This window comes from Chionomys nivalis, chromosome 3, assembly GCF_950005125.1.
Source record: "Chionomys nivalis chromosome 3, mChiNiv1.1, whole genome shotgun sequence".
In the NCBI taxonomy this organism is placed as follows: Eukaryota; Metazoa; Chordata; class Mammalia; order Rodentia; family Cricetidae; genus Chionomys; species Chionomys nivalis.
In genome coordinates this window covers 74767526-74783717 of record NC_080088.1, presented here as the reverse complement: position 1 = coordinate 74783717, position 16192 = coordinate 74767526, and the positions used below count along the sequence as shown (strand labels likewise).

At 41.9% G+C, this 16192-nt stretch overlaps 1 protein-coding gene across 3 annotated transcripts in view; it reads left to right on the top strand.

Moving 5' to 3' along the window:
* Window positions 1-15915, top strand: part of LOC130871573 (protein HIRA) — a 107672-nt gene extending 91757 nt beyond the window's left edge. For 2 of the 3 annotated variants that reach the window (XM_057765044.1, XM_057765046.1), the window contains 2 exons: window positions 13032-13193; window positions 15569-15915. In XM_057765044.1, coding sequence (XP_057621027.1) covers window positions 13032-13193; window positions 15569-15676 — 270 coding nt within the window. In that variant the 3' untranslated portion in view covers window positions 15677-15915. Of the gene's footprint in view, window positions 1-8801; window positions 9598-13031; window positions 13194-15568 lie in introns of those variants that run through there. The other variant, XM_057765045.1, reaches the window with a different exon arrangement.
* The last annotated feature ends 277 nt before the right edge of the window (window positions 15916-16192 follow it).

The window sequence follows — 16192 nt, the reverse complement described above, 5'->3', positions numbered from 1 at the left end:
ATCTCATGCAGTCCTCCAAACAGTGCTATCTTTGGGTATCTGCCTTCATTCATTCTCATAACATGGCCCAAATATCTCAAGCACCCTTGCTGTATCCTGTAGTTCACTTCTGTAGATGGAGATGTTTCTTTCTTTCTTTTTTTTTTTTTATTGAAAGAAAAAAATAATTTTCCGCCTCCTCCCCGCCTCCCATTTCCCTCCCCCTCCTCCCGCCCCTCTCCCCCTCCCCCCACTCCTCTTCTCCTCCCTCTCCAGTCCCAGGAGCAGTCAGGGTTCCCTGCCCTGTGGAAAGTCCAAGGTCCTCCCCCCTCCATCCAGATCTAGGAAGTTGAACATCCAAACTGTCTAGGCTCCCACAAAGCCAGAACATGAAGTAGGATCAACACCCCGTGCCATTGTCCTTGGCCTCTTGTCAGCTCTCATTGTCCGCCATGTTCAGAGAGTCCGGTTTTATCCCATGCTTTTTCAGTCACAGTCCAGCTGGCCTTGGTGAGCTCCCAATAGATCAGTCCGACTGTCTCAGTGGGTGGGTGCACCCCTCGTGGTCCTGACTTCATTGTACATGTTCTCTCTCCTTCTGCTCCTCATTAGGACCTTGGGAGCTCAGTCCGGTGCTCCAGTGTGGGTCTCTGTCTCAATCTCCATCCATCGCTAGATGAAGGTTCTATGGCGATATGCAAGATATTCATCAGTATGATTATAGGATAGGTTCATTTCAGGTTCCCTATCCTCAGGTGCCCCAATGAACTAACTGGGGACATTGCCCTGGGCATCTGGTAGCCATTCCAAGTTCAAGTCTCTTGCCAACCCTTAGGTGGTTCCCTTAACTAAGGTATGAGTTTCCCTGCTCCCCTATCCAACCTTCCTTTATCCCCAATCACCCCGATTCCCCCAGTTCCCCTTATCCTCTCCTTCACACTTTTCTCTCCCCATCACCCCTCATCCCCATCCCACCCCACCCCCAAGATTCCAATTTTTTGCCCATCAATCTTGTCTATTTCTTAAAATCATGTGACACCTAGAATCCTCCTGAGTAGTCACGCCATCTCAAACACATTCAGCCTCTGTTCTGAGGAGCGTTTCATTGTCCAGGTTTCAGAGCTGTAAAGAAGACAGCTTGAGACAAGTGTCTCATATACTTGTAATTTTGTTGTTGTCATTAGGTCTCTTGCTGACCAAACCTTTCCTGAATACAACCCTCGCTGTCCCTATCCGCCTCTTTATGTCTAAAATAGTTCCCTCTTTTGAGCTGAGGTTTCCTCCCAGATAGACAAAGTTGACTGTTTGCTTGAGGTTCTGATTCTTTATTACAGTGTTAGAATCCTTGTGTACCCTTCCCATGTGTTGTATCTCAGTCTTCTCGATGTTTACTTTCATACCAAGGCTGTCACTGACTTCCACCACTCTATTTACCATGGCCTGCAGCTCATTCAGCAAGTAATGCTGTATTGTCGGTGAAACAAAAGTTGTTGATTCACACACCGTCTATCTACACGCCTTTCTCCTCATCCTCCAGGGCTGTTGCTATTATTAATTCTAGGACTGCTCAAGTTACAGGGGCATTAATTTGTTGTGCCACAGCAGTAAGATCTTCTCCATTATCCCGCAAAGGATAAAGGGCAGAACAGAGGAAATCCTAGCAGAAGCCCAGTGCAGATTCAGAGCTAACAGGAGCACAATTGATTAGATCTTCACTTTGAGGCAACTGGCAGAAAAATATGAAGAATATGAAAAAGATGGTTTTTGTCTGTTAACGCCAACTTTAACAAGGCATTAGATAGCATTTGGAGGAAAGGACTTTGGGAAACAATGAGGTTCTACAGATACCCAGAAGAAATCTTAAGAATACTAGAAAATGCCTATAGAGACACCTTTGCATCCGTCACAGTCTGTGGAGAACTAAGCGATCAGTTTAAGACAATTGTAGGAGTATTGCAGGGATGCGTCCTCTCACCACTACTCTTTAAACATATTCTTTTGATTAGCTACCCTGCCATTATTAATCTATTTTCCATGACTTCTTGGTGTGTTTATCCGTCTCTTCAGAGTGAAGAGCGGCCTCTGTAGAGCTGGCTGAGTCAGCATAAATTCCTTCCCTCTGATTTTATCATAGAGTTTTCAATATTAGTAGGTAGTTTTGCTGGGTAAAGTAGTCTGTATTGGCATTTGTGGTATTCAGAACTTGGAATCTTCTGACTTTAAATGTTTTCTTTTGGAGGTATTATTCTGATGGGTCATCAGTGACTTGAACTTTCTCTCTTGTGGCTTTTAATGCTCATTCTTTATTTTATGTTTTAGTGTTTTATATATAATATATTGTGGAAGCTTCCTTTTCTAGTCTTTTCTGTTTGGATTTCTGTAGGCTTTTGTATCTGCAATTTCTACTCTTCCTCATCTTGTGAGACCCACACACCTTGATGGTTCTCTCTTCTGCTGCCTTTTGGTGTATCTCCATGTCTGGTTTTCCTCCCTTGAGTAAGTTCTGGCCAACTGGTTGTTGGAGACAAGAGATCTTGGTAGGGTGCAGTCAGGAGAGCTCTTAGGTCCAGAGGCTGAGGGCCTACCTGGGAATGCTGAGAAGTGAGGTCCCAGGGGAACAAGTAGCTCACAGGGTAGGAGGAAGCAGTCCTAGTCTGAGGGGTGGTTGATGGAAGATCTACAAGTAGCCAGGTCTCCTGGCAGCACTTGGAGGTGATATCGCAGAGGAACCCTTGGACCTGTGGAGTGAGGCAGAGTAGTGGATGGTTTGCAAGATGGGAAGGGCATGAGAGGGAGGTCCTAGAGTTGTTGTGCAGGCCTGTGAGGTGGATTGGAGTGGAGCCTACCTAATTAATGGTGTGGGGAAAGCAAGTCCTAGTGAAGTTGAGAGGGAATTTTCTTTTCTTTTTTTTTTTTATTCTTTTTTAATTAAAATTTCCAACTGCTCCCCGTTTCCCATTTCCCTCCCCCTCCTCCCACACATTGCCCCCTCCCCCCACTCCCCTCCCCCATCCCCACTCCTCTTCTCCTCCCCCCAGTCCATTCCCCCTCCCTCTCGATACTGAAGAGCAGTCCAAATTTGAGAGGGAATTTTCTGACTTTAGTATTTGCTATTGTTATATTTTATACCCATTAGTTTATTAGCTGTAACTGGAGCATGGGTGTATATGTACATGAGTTTATGTTTTGGTTTTGGTGGGTTTTCTAAGGAAATATAAATATAAAATTTGCTGTAATCTCTCCATGTGATAAGATACTACTATACTACTTTACCCGTTGTAAGACACCTAAATTATTTTTTAGATTATTTTATGTGTATAGGTATTTTGCCTACATGTACGTGTACTACATGTGTGCCTGCAGAGGTCAGAAGAAGGTATTGGACCCACTAGAACTGGAGTTATAGACGGTTGGCAGCCACTGTGTCAGTGCTGGGAATTGAATCTGGATCCTCTGCAAGACCAACAAGCGCTCTTAAAAAGATTTTTTTATTTATATATTTTATGTATATGGGCTCTTTGTCTGCATGTAGCATGTATGTCTGCACACCAGAAGAGGGCATGAAACTACAGTTATAAATGGTTGTTATCTGCCATATGGGTGCTGGGAATTGAACTTAGGACTTCTGGGAAAGCAGCCAGGCTCTTAACCGCTGTGTGGTCTCTCCAGCCCCAAGAATCTGTTAAAGTAATACTTTCATATTCTTCTGATCTCATATGTTATAAACCACAGACTATGATTTCATTGTCTTCTTTACAAAGCAGGTCTTTTTGATGTTTTAGATTGTTTTACCTTGTATTTTTTAAACCCTTTGGAATATGTAGAATGTTGAGCATCTGCCCCCCCCCCTTTTTTGTCTCATTTGAATAGCCAAGTAGCACTTACTGAATAGTCCCCTCCTTTTTCTCCCACTGTATCTCCTTTATGGTTTATTTTGCTTATCAAAGTGTGGATCTGATTACAGGATCTATTTAGGTTGCCATTGCTTCAATTTTAAGTTTTTCAGTCTGTAGGAATAGTGATTAATTTTTTGATTTCATCCTTGATCTTAATTCTTTCTTTTCTTCTGCTGATTTAGGGTTTGCTTTATTCTTGTTTTCCAGTGCATTGTTTGGTTTGTTTGCCTAAGATTTCTCTGAGTTTTCCAAGTGGGCACTTAGAGATAGAAATGTCCCTCTTAGGATTACCTTCATTGTATCCCATAACTTTTGGTAAGTTGTGTTTTTTTTTTTTTTTTTTTTAAACATTTATTTATTTATTATGTATACAATATTCTGTCTGTGTATATGCCTTCAGGCCAGAAGAGGGCAGAAAACCCCATTACAGATGGTTGTGAGCCACCATGTGGTTGCTGGGAACTGAACTCAGGACCTTTGGAAGAGCAGGCAATGCTCTTAACCTCTGAGCCATCTCTCCAGCCCCCTGTGTTTGTTTTTATTCATTTATAGAATTTAAAAAATTCTTGAATTAGCCCATCCCTCATTCAAATATGCTGTTCACACTTTGTCAGCCTGTGTTTTCTGTAATTTCTCTTCCTATTAATTTGTGGTCTTACTCAATTTTGATAAGAATACAAAGAATTCTTTGATTTTTTTTTTTTTTTTCTTTCTGTGTTTGTTGAGACTTACTTGCTTTGTATCCTGATGTTGTAGAAAAAGTTCCATGGGCTGCAGAGAATGAGAATCCTTTAGTGTAAGTGAAATGTAAATGACTTGGTCCATTTAATCTGTGGAGCCATTTAATTCTGCTCCTCTATTTTTTTTTCTTTCTGGTTGACCTGTCAAAAGGTGGGAGTGAGAGTCGCTGGCTATCACTGCTTTGGGGTTGCTCTGTGACTTTATACTTAGTGTATCTGCTATGAAACTGAGTCAGCCCGTGTTTGACGGGTATTTATTTAGAGCTGGAATATTCTTTTGGTGGATTGCTTCTTTGATCAGTACGAATGGACCCCTCTTATCTCTGACTAGATGAAGTCTATTTTATAGGATATTAGACTAGCACGCTTGCTTACTTTCATTGTTTTTATTGTTGGGTTGTTTTGCTACCATTTGCTTGGAAAACCTTAAGGTGGTGGCGCCTGTCATTGTTGGTGAGGTATGTTTCTCAGAAGAAGCAGAAGGAAGGTTCTTCTTCTCCTCTTTACTTCTTCCCTCCCTCCTTTCTTCTTTTTTGAGGCAGTTTTTCTATGTAGACCAGGCTGGCCTCAAACTCAGAGATTGCCTGCCTTTGTCTTCTGAGTGCTGGGATTAAAGGTGTGTGTCGTTCCCCACCAGGATCTTGTTTTATAATCCAGGCTTCTAGTCCTTATCTTTTTGTTAGGAAATTCCAGCCATTGATATTGAGGATATTCAGTTATTACTGAAAGATGTATGTTGATGCTTATCATTTGATTGTTTACATACTGTGTATGTGTGTGTGCGTGCATGCATGCACACGTTTCTTGGTTTGATTTCCTTTTAAAATTTAGTTTTGCTTATTTTTTCCTCTGTATCCTCTTGTGTATGTTTATTTTTCTCCTCAGTTGAAAGTATTCCTTTCAGGATCCTCTGTAAGGCTGAATTGGTGGTTATAAAATTGCTTCTGCCTACTTTTTTAAAAAAAGATTTATTTTATTATGCGTATGTGTGTATGTGTGTGCATGCATGCATGCGCATGCATGCTATATGCATGCTGTGTATGTACAGATGCCTGTGGAGGCCAGACCAGGGCATGGAATCTTCTGGACCTGGAGCTACAGATGCCACCCAATGTGGGTACTGAGAACTGAATTTGGTTCCTCTGAAAGAACAGCCACCTGAGCCATCTGTCCAGCCCTCCTTTAACCTGCTTTCATTGTGGAGAGTTTTTCTTTTTCTTTTTAGATTTCATTTTGCCTCCCAACCACAGTTCTCCCTCTCACCCCTCCTCTCATCTCCCTTCTCCTCCCCTCAGCCCACTCCCCCATACACTCCTCCTAATGGGTAAGGGCTCCCATGGGAATCAACAAAGTTCCGCACATTAAGCTGGGATAGTACAAAGCTCCTCTCCTCTGCGCTAAGGCTGAGCATGGCTTCCTACCATAGGGAACGGGCTCTAACAAGCTAGCTCATACACCCAGGGATAGATCCTGGTCTATGCCAGGGGCCTCTCAGATAATCCAAGCTTCACCACTGTCTCCCACATACTTAGGGCCTCGTTTGGTCTAAGTCGAGAGCTCATGAGTTTCCACAAGCTTGGTCCAGCTGTCTCTGTAGATTTCTCCATTATGAACTTGACCTCCCCTGCTCATATATTCCATCCTCCCTGTCTTTGACTGGATTCCCAGAGCTTGTCCTGGTTTTTGGTTGTGGATTTCTGGATCAGGTTCCGTCAGTTAACTGGATGAAGGCTTTATGATGATAGTTGGAATATTCACCAATTTGGTTACAGGGGAAGGACAGTTCTGGCACCCTGGAGAGTTTTTCATCCATTTTAACAGATAGTTTTGCTGGTATATTAGGCTGGCTTCTCAATTATGTTTTTTTAGAACTTGAGAAGCACATCTCTCTAAGCCTGCTTGGCTTTTGAGGTTTCCATTGAGAAGTGAGTAATTACTGTGGCTTGGCTTTCTGTGTGATTTGGCCCTTCTCTCTTGGAGCTTGAGGTACTCTTTCTTGTGCCCTGTGCATTTAGTGTTTTAACTGTTTACTTGGTGTTCTGTGAGTTAGTCTGAATAGTACTTTCCTTAGATTTGGGAAATTTTCTTCTTTGATTTTATTGCAAATATTTCCTGTTCTTTGGCATGAAATTCTTCTCTTGTACACTCAAGATTCACAAATTTTGCTTTCTCTTAGTATCCCAAAGATCTTGTCATTATCATTAAATATACTTCTTAATTTTTTTTTTTTTTTTTTGAGACAGGATCTCATTATGTATTTCAGACTGTCTTTTAGCTCATTGAAATCCTTCTCCTGTTTCCACTTCCTGGGGTTAAAGGTGTGAACCACCACACTGGGCAGAGGCAGTGGCGGTAGTGATGGTTGCTGTTGCTGCTGCTTCCTCCTTCTCCTCCTCCTCCCCTCCTTTGCTTTCCTCATTTCCCTCCCTCCCTTCCCCTCTTCCCTCCCTTTCACCTTGCCCTTCCTCTTCTTTTTTTTTTTTTTTTTAAAGAAATCGTCTCTCTGTGTAGCTTTGAGCCCAGAGCATGCAGTTCTCCTGCCCCCCACCTTCCAGATGCTGAGATTATAGACATCACCATGCCAGACTTTAGCTGTTATCTTTATTTTGCTTGTCTGCCAGTATTTTGTGATTTTGTGTTTTCTACATGGAACAAGAAATCAAATCATTTTAAAGAAGCATTTTCTGTTTTCCAGTTCTATGCCTTCCTCACGTATCTTACTGTTTTTGCTACAATTTTGAAATCTTTTAACATAGTAAATTATACATTTTTAAATTATTTAACTTCCCTTTTCTGGATAAACTCAACTTGGTTATAGTTTCATTAGTAAAGATTGTTAATTATTTATAAGGGATTTGTGCATGCAGTTTCATGGTGACATCTGTTGGTGTTTGATTTAAGGCTAGCCTAGGTTATTTACAAAGTAGATGAAGTTAGGGTTCTTCATTTTTTTTTTTTCCCTCTAAGTTTGTATAAGATTGGAAAATGCTGATCTTTGGGTGTTCGTTAGAGGGCATTTCACAAACCTGGTATTTCTGGCGTGTTCTTTGGTAAGAGTTTCTTTCCGAGTGAAGCATGTTATGAACAAGTTGTTACCCCAGCACTGTTAACTAGTGGCTCTTACCATCTTTAGCTCGTGGTGTCCATGGTTCTGTGTTATTTTCCTGGACAGGCTGCTGTGGACGGAACCTGGACTCTTGTACATTCAAGGCAAATGGTTTTCTATTGAACCAGATCCCTAATCATAAGAATATCATAGAACACACTCACATTTTAAGTAGAATTTTGAGTGTCTTTGAAATCTAGATTATAGAGTTGAGGATGTAACTCTGGTGTGGTGATAAATCCCAGTGTATGAGTGGCAGAGACAAGGTGACAAGATGTTTAAGGTCGTTCTTGGCAACATTCAGAGTGTAAGGCTAGCTTGGTTGCATGGACCCTGTTTCAAACATAAAATCTAGAATATGATATGGGATTGTTTTTACATGTATGTGCTGGTGGTTGAACCTGGGACCCCACATACTCTGGTGTGTCCTTCACCTGCCCTCAGCCATTACTCACACACTTTCATCCCTCTGCCCTGTCAGCTGGGGACAGCTGATCTGACCTGGCCTCTGGCAGCTCCCATTCTTCTGGCAGCCTAAATTCTGGGTCTTCTCTGTCCTTGGCAAATGCTTCCTGCCAGGCTGGTTTCCGTTTGATATTATTGTTTAGATTTACTCTTCAGTCTGGGCAACAGAGAGCCTACTTAGTGATGACAACTGCACGTGGCGAGCAGGAGCCAAGGGAAGAGATACAGAAAGAATATCAGAAGCCACCACTGTCCCTAAGTGCATTATTAACCCAGGGTTGCCCTGCAGTACCTGGAGTAGGGGAACATCTGTCTGAGGGGCAGCCTAGAAGCCCTCAATCCTGGTATGCCACCCACCCCACCCTACAAGGTTAAATTTCAAGACCTCTGCCCAGGAAGTGAAAGTTTAGTGGGAACTGTCAACAACTGGCAGGTGGGAACAGAGCCTGGTCTTTCCTGCTGCCTGTGCCACCATGTCTCTTCCTCATACACACTCATCTGATCCCACCTTTCAGCTTTCTGGGTTTATCAGGTGTGGAATCTCTGCCAATCCAGGAAAGGTACCATGTCTGGACCCCCTGACACTTCCCTCAGCTGTTATTCTTGTGTCTACAGGGTCTGCGGAAGAGGGAGCTGCTGAAGGAACTGCTGCCAGTCATTGGGCAGAATCTTCGATTCCAGCGCCTCTTTACTGAGTGCCAGGAACAGCTGGACATCCTGAGAGACAAGTAGCCTGCCCTGGCTGTCCCCAGCTTCATGAGGGGCAGGACCATACTCTTGCTCCTGGCACGTGCCAGGGCTAGCCCCCACCTGTCAGGGCGGTAGTGGAAAGAGAGAACTTGGCGGAAGGTGTATTGTGCTGCACCAGCACAAGCCCAGTTCCTGGGCGGACATAATCTATGTCCCAGGTCTGGGATGACCCCCAAAGGGGGCAGCTTGTCCCTCCAATACAGGCCCAGCTGTGGACCTGGGGTTGGTACTGGGGCTCTGCCTTGCTGCCCGGGGTCAGCGGCAGTCTCCTGAGCCTGTGTCCAGCTCGGCCCCAAGGTAGACGTTGGCTCCTGACCAGGCAGATGCTGTGCTGCTTCCGCTCGGACGAAGCCGTTTGTGAGAGCAGAGCCTGGGAGCGTGAGGGCTATGCAGTCAGCAGACGGACCCGAAGCCTGTGTAAAAGCAAAGCTGTTCTGACACATGGACTATTTTTGTACTAGAATTTGCTAACTTGGAATATGAAGTTTCTTTTGGTTGATCAGGATATCCCTATAAGTTACTTGGACATTGGTCACTTGTAGGAAATTTAAACTCTAATTATGACAGCTACACTGAAAAATAATTGTACTGAAATTAACTTGTCTATCTTCATTTGGTTTAATTTTTAAATGTTTGTAAAAAGAGACACTTTGTGTTTTGGGGGGTGGGACAAGGGAGGGCAATTTCTTTTCTAAGTGTAAAATAAATGAACATGCATTGGATACCAAACCATTTGCCTTCCTTGTCCTTTTCTTCTCATGTCCTATCTGCCCTCATCATCTTTCTCCTCTTGTGGCAGTGACAAGGTTGGAGCGTGAAAGGATCTCCCCGTGTCATGTGGTCCCTCTCTGTACCCCATGTCGAAGTTCATCTTTGGTGTGTGGAAACCAGCTGTCTGGTCATCCAGCACCTCAGGCTAGCTTCGGGCTGACAGACAGGCATTATGACCCTTGGTGCCTCAGCTCTTTGTTATGAAAGATACAAACATGAGGATACTGAATTATCAGAAACCTCAGTCATGTGGGCAAAGTCCTGGCAACTAGAAACCACTCTTTTGAATTATTTCTCTTTCTCTCTCAACATTTACTCAAATGCTTGTGGATGTGTACGCCACGGTGCTTCTGGAGGTCAGAAGACAACTTTGGGTGTTCTTTCCACTGTGTGAGCTCTGGGGATTGAACACAGGGCACCAGGCTTGCTGGCAGGTACCTTGCCGAAGTCTAGCAAGTCTATTTTAACCACCACTGTTTGCAGTAGGTGGAGGCCAGGGACTGCTGTTCTCAGTCAAGATGGAATAACACAGACCAAATTTACTCTCCTGCCTGAGACAAGCAATGAGCCAGTCAAAATTCATGAGCCAATGGTTTCAAGACACTGGGTATGAGAAAAGGATGGTGACTGGAGTGTTCGGCTGATAGTGCAAGGCCCTGAGTTTGATTTTAAGCATCACATACACAAAAGATGGAAAATGCTGAGCCCCAAAGTGCCGAGCTTCCATGGAGAGAGTAAGGAAGTGTGGAACACAGGGCTACCTGAATTGAGGAAGTAAAGTGGAGAGAACAGGCAGCTGGTTAATGGAACAGGATACCAGAGATAAAAGAGCTCCATGGAGAACAGGAAAGTTCAGGGATCCCTTGAGCATTCATTCAGCTTAATGCTGCCCAGTACATGCATGATGGAAGCTCCCACATGGGAAGATCACTGGGCCAAGTTTGAGATTTCCGGTTCATTGTTTTGTTGTCAAGGCAGCATAACTATCACAACCATTTCTTATGGTACCTTTTAAGAAGTACATATGGGACTGGAGAGATGGCTTGGTGGCTAGGAACACTTGTTGCTCTTGCAGAGGACCCAAGTTCAGTTTCCAACATCCATGTTGGACGGCTCACAACCACTGGTTACTCCAGTTCCAGGGGAACTAATGCCCTCTTCTGGCTTACACAGGCACACCCCCGCCGTGGGCATAAGCCTACACCCACATGTATACACAAAATTTAAAAATGAAAATAAATCTTCTTTCTTTTGTTTTTAGAGACAGGGTTTCTCTGTGTAGCCTTGACTGTCCTGGAACTTGCTCTTTAGTTCAAGGCTGACCTTAAACTCACAAGAGATCTGCCTGTCTCTGCCTCCTAAGTGCTAGAATTAAAGGTGTGTGCTGCTACCTGCATGGCTGTTTCTTGTTTTTTTTTTCTTCTGAAAAATGAAAATAAAACTGAGATTATATTTAAGATATGTAGTTTGAAGCGGGTAATTTGATGGTCTTTAGTGCCATCATGCCTATGTACATACATAATCAGTCATTGTTGGAGCATTTTCATTGCCTCAAAAAGAAAATTGAAAGTTGGACCTAGCCATTCACACCTGTAATTTTAGCACCTAAGAGGCTGAGGTTGAGGGATTGCCACAGGTTTCAGGACAGTCCGGGCTACACAAATGAGATCCTTTCTAAAAAACTGCAGACTGGAATATAACTCACTTGGTAGTAGTGTTTGGATAGGATGCACAAAGCCCTGAATTCAACCCCCAGGGCCATTTAAACCAAGTGTGGTGGCCCAATCTGTCCTCCCAGTATTCAGGAGGTGGAGGCAGAATCAGAGGTTCAAGGACATCTTTAGCTACATAGGAAGTTTCAGGCCAGGCTAGAGTATGAGACACTGTTTAAAAAATTAAATGCAGATGGGATGGTAAGAGAAGGAATATTGGGAAGGATAGCTAACACTAAAGAATATTTGAGGGCTGGAGAGATGGCTCAGTGGTTAAGAGCACTGGCTGCTCTTCCAGAGGTCCTGAGTTCAATTCCCAGCAACCACAACCATCTGTAATGAGGTCTGGTACCCTTCTCTGGCATGTGGGCATACATGGAGGCAGAATATAATATTACATAATAAATAAATCTTTAAAAAAAAGAATATTTGAGGAGTCATATGGGAATCTACTATAATAGAAATTTATTAAATATATACACACAGTAAAGAAATTTAAATGGAATTACCAAGTAATGGAGAAGACAAAGCCCCAACTAGATGTCTCTTGCCACCAAGTGAAACCTCCAGTGCCAGGAATGGATTAAGAATAATTAAGTTGTTGGCCAATGGGACCACATCGAAACTGCCACACAACCCAGGTTATTGCAAGAGCTATTGGTTGCTCTCCACAAATTGATGGTAAGGTTCTATTGCTGAAGAAAACACCTATATATCTCATTGAATATGGGGAAGTTGAGTTGGTAGCTAACTAGAGCATCCATTTTTACTAGTGTTCGTGGTACTGGTAGGTACTCGGCATACTACAAGAAGAGAAAGGTAAACACCAACTCTGATGCAAAACCTTTGATCTACAATGATGACCTGCCGGCATGATACACTGGTGGTACAAATGTTTTGGGAGTAACCAACCACTATCTGATTTTATTTAAGGCCCCCTCCGTGAGATGAAAAACATCCCTGACACTGCTAGGGTGCCAATAACCTGAGACTAAAAAGGCCATGGACCTAGGGGAAAACCGAATGCTATTTTTATCTAAGGAATGTTGCAATAAAATGGCTTCTAATGACATTCTGCTATAACCATAGACCCATGTCTCACTCAGCCATCATCAGAGAAGCTTCCTTCTGTAGAAGATGAGAACAAATATAGAGATCCACACTAGAAAATGTGCAGAGAGTGAGAGACCTTGAAATATTCTATCCTAAATGTGGGAGCCCACGTGTGACTCAGTTTCCATCTGGAGTCAATTCTGACTTAAGTCATTTGAGTTCAAGCTTGCCTGCTCTGCCTGCATCCTTGGGGGCTGTGAGACAGTTCTGATTAAGCCCATGGGAAAGAGCATTTTTCCCATGAGAATAAAACACACTCTCCAGTAGAAAGAATTCTGCTGATGCCAGACCTCAGAAACATTGAGACAGAAATTGAAAGTGCTTACCCAATGTCTTGTGGTTAGATACTGACTGACTGTGCTGTGCTTTGTTCTGCTTCTTTATATAAGCAGGCTCTGAAATAAACTCAGGACTGGTTGGTATTCACCTTCAGTCTATCCTGTTTTCTGTCTCAATGTCTTACAATCTGCCATTTCCTCAACCTCATGTCCCCTTCCAGGTGCCCTATGTGACTTTGTTGGAACAGGCTCCAACATGTGCACTCAATGTGGAGCTGGACATGGGGGATTTTCATGATGGACCCTGTGGGTTGAAAGAGTACAGTCTTTTAAAGTGGATCTGCTGTGAGCTTATCTGGGAGCCACGTGTTGTAAATATAAAGGTAAGTAAATGAGCAGAGCAAATACTAAAAAGGTTAGTTGCACAGTCTAAAAATTAATAAAAAGTAACTTGAGTTTAAATGTTATTATGGGCCAAGGAAATAGTAAACATTTATACATTAAATTAAAGATATTTTAAAAGTCAGTGGTGCCAACGTAGGACATCAAAAACTGTGTAAACTTTTAAAATTTGTACATTTAATTATAGATATTTTAAAGGTTAGGGGTACTAAGGACGGGCAACAGAAATTGCTTTAGTTTTTGAAATGTGTAAAGGATGTATGCCCCTGGTTCCCTGCAGAAGGGGCCATGAGTCTAGAGATTTAAAAGGTGTAAATGAATGAGCGCCCTTTGTCTTAGTCTGTGTTTTGTCTGTTACTATGTTGCTGTTCTGTTTTATGTGTTCACATCTCTGAAAAACTTAAGTGGTACCAGTACCTGGTCATCTGTCATTGGCATAGGAAGTCCTTCTGTATATATATTGCTTTTTTTAGTTAATAAAGAAGCTGCTTTTGGTCAATGGCTTAACAGAATTTAGCTAGGCTGGAAGAGATATAGATATAAAGAAAGAAGGCAGAGCCGGTGAGAAGCCATGAAGGTGTTGGAGGAGACAGACATGCTGGAACCTTGCTGGTAAGCCACAGCCACATGGTGATACACAGATTAAATAGAAATGGGTTAATTTAATATGTAAGAACTAGCCAATAAGAAACTAGAGCTAATAGGCCAGGCAGTGATTTAATTAATACATTTTCTATGTGATTATTTGCATGCGGGCAGCCAGGAACGAGTGGTAAATTGTGGGGGGAGGCTGCTTGTTTGTTTCCTCACCACCCAGACTCCCTAAATAATCACACTGAAACTATATTAATTGCAAGACTGTTTGGCCAATAGCTTAAGTGTACTTCTAGCTAGCTCTGCTCTTACATCTTAAATTAATCCATTTCTATTATTTTATATTTTGCCACGAGGCTCTTGGCCTACTGGCAAGGTTGGTGGCTTGTGTCTTTCTCCTCTGGTGGCTACATGGTGTCTCACTAATCTGCCTTATTTCTCTTTATATATCTCTTTCAGCCTGGCTATATTCTGTTAAGCCATTGGCCGAAAGTAGCTTTTTTTATTAACCAATAAAAGCAATACATATACAGAAGGACTTTCCACACCATGTCATTATTTATTTTATTTTATTTTATTTTTGTCTGTTGACCTTTGATATCCTAGAGGAGAGGAGGCAGGCAGTCTCTGCCTCTAGCTCCCTGTGCTTTTTATTGGATCAGCTCCTTGAGGATACATATAAAGTTGTAAAAGTCTAGAGGCGATATAAGTAATGCTGAGCTTAAAGGAAAACTATAAAATATGTATGAGATTTGACCATGTTGTGTTAATTCTGGTTGGTTTCTCCATTAAAGATGCTGGAAATTTTTCACTTCAGAATATTTATGTTATAAATAGGGTTATACTCTTTAAAGGTGAAAGTAGGACCGAGGACCTAAATACAAGTTAATAATTAATGATTTGCAACCCTCAGGATTGCAGGGTTCTGTATGATTGGCCTCCTATGAAACAACAAGGCTACAGCTCTTAGTTATTCAGACTTTCACAGAGAAGTTCAAACATGTTTATTAAAAACTGTCAAAGTAAAAAAAAACTGTCAAAACCACATCTGTGTTCTGTAAATGAAAACTGCAGTCTAACTGCTCCTATAATGGTTATAAATAGGACAAATGCTTATGAGTATATATAAATTCTGAGGGTCTAAAAATATAAAGGCCTGAAGACATCAGTAGAGGTTATAAAGATCTAAAGGCATAAAAGCTTGGATTACATGGGTCTGAGAAGATATTCTGAAAAATATAGATACAATTTATAAGGATAAAAATGGTTTAATAGGTATATAGAAATATTATAGGATTTCTTTCACCTTCCATAATATTATTATGTTAGGATTTCAGAAAGTTTAGAGTTTAACATTCATAGAGTTCTGACAAGCTAAAAGAGGAATGGCTGCTTACTATTTGGGTCCCAAGCTCAAGTTTTTAAATTTTGTTTGGTTGTCTTCTGTATATAGGCTTATATGCTGTTTAATCCAAATCTATAGCTTTTCCTAGGGTTCAAGGAGTTGAGTCTATTCCTGCTATTTTACACATAGCTGTTACCCTGCCCTTTCTACAATATAGATGTCAGTGCAGATTGATAATGCTTACATATTTAAAACTTTTATTATTTTATAAATAATAAAATTCATACAAACTTCAGAAAATTGAGAGAATTATAAAACTTGGATCTACTTCTCACAAGTCAAAAGGGTTGTAGTATTTGTTTTCTCTTTCCTAGTCTTGGGATTCTTTCTCTTCTTCAATTTTAACTCTGTTCTTAGTTTGTATCTGTCTCAACAGGTTTCCACCTGGCTGACGAATCCATCCCAGCATCTGATGCTGACAACTTACTTCAGATAACTATGAACACTGAACTTGCTGAAAGCTAACGTGGACCAATCCAGCCGATGGTGAAAACGAAGCTCCTTCATGCAGTGTGCGGAACAGAGATACGCTGATCTTCATGTTGCTGGTGACAATCCAGAAAAGCCAGAGGGAGACCCATTGGGCCTATGTTTACAGCCTGCAGTTTGGGAAGGAAAAGAAATTGTGGTCACAGTCAATAATGCACATTTTTTTTAGATCGATCTGCCACACAAGGGTTCCTGATTGCTCGAAAATTTTCTCATGTTGGGTATGGGAAAGGAATTCCTGTAAGTTTTGCAAAGAATATTGCTTTGGAGGGATGTCTTGGAGTGTCCCCAAAACTAATAATGGGACATGATAAACATGTATGTATTATACCAAGTTATTACTTCTTCAAGGTAACTGGGTAAATTGATCCTTCAATTCCCGCCCCTCCCCCCCATGATTTTCTCCTTGCACGAAGGAGTTGTGAGAGTCTAATAAAAGTTTGTTGTGGAGATGATGTATTGGATTATCCTGTTAAACTATGTCATCCTAAG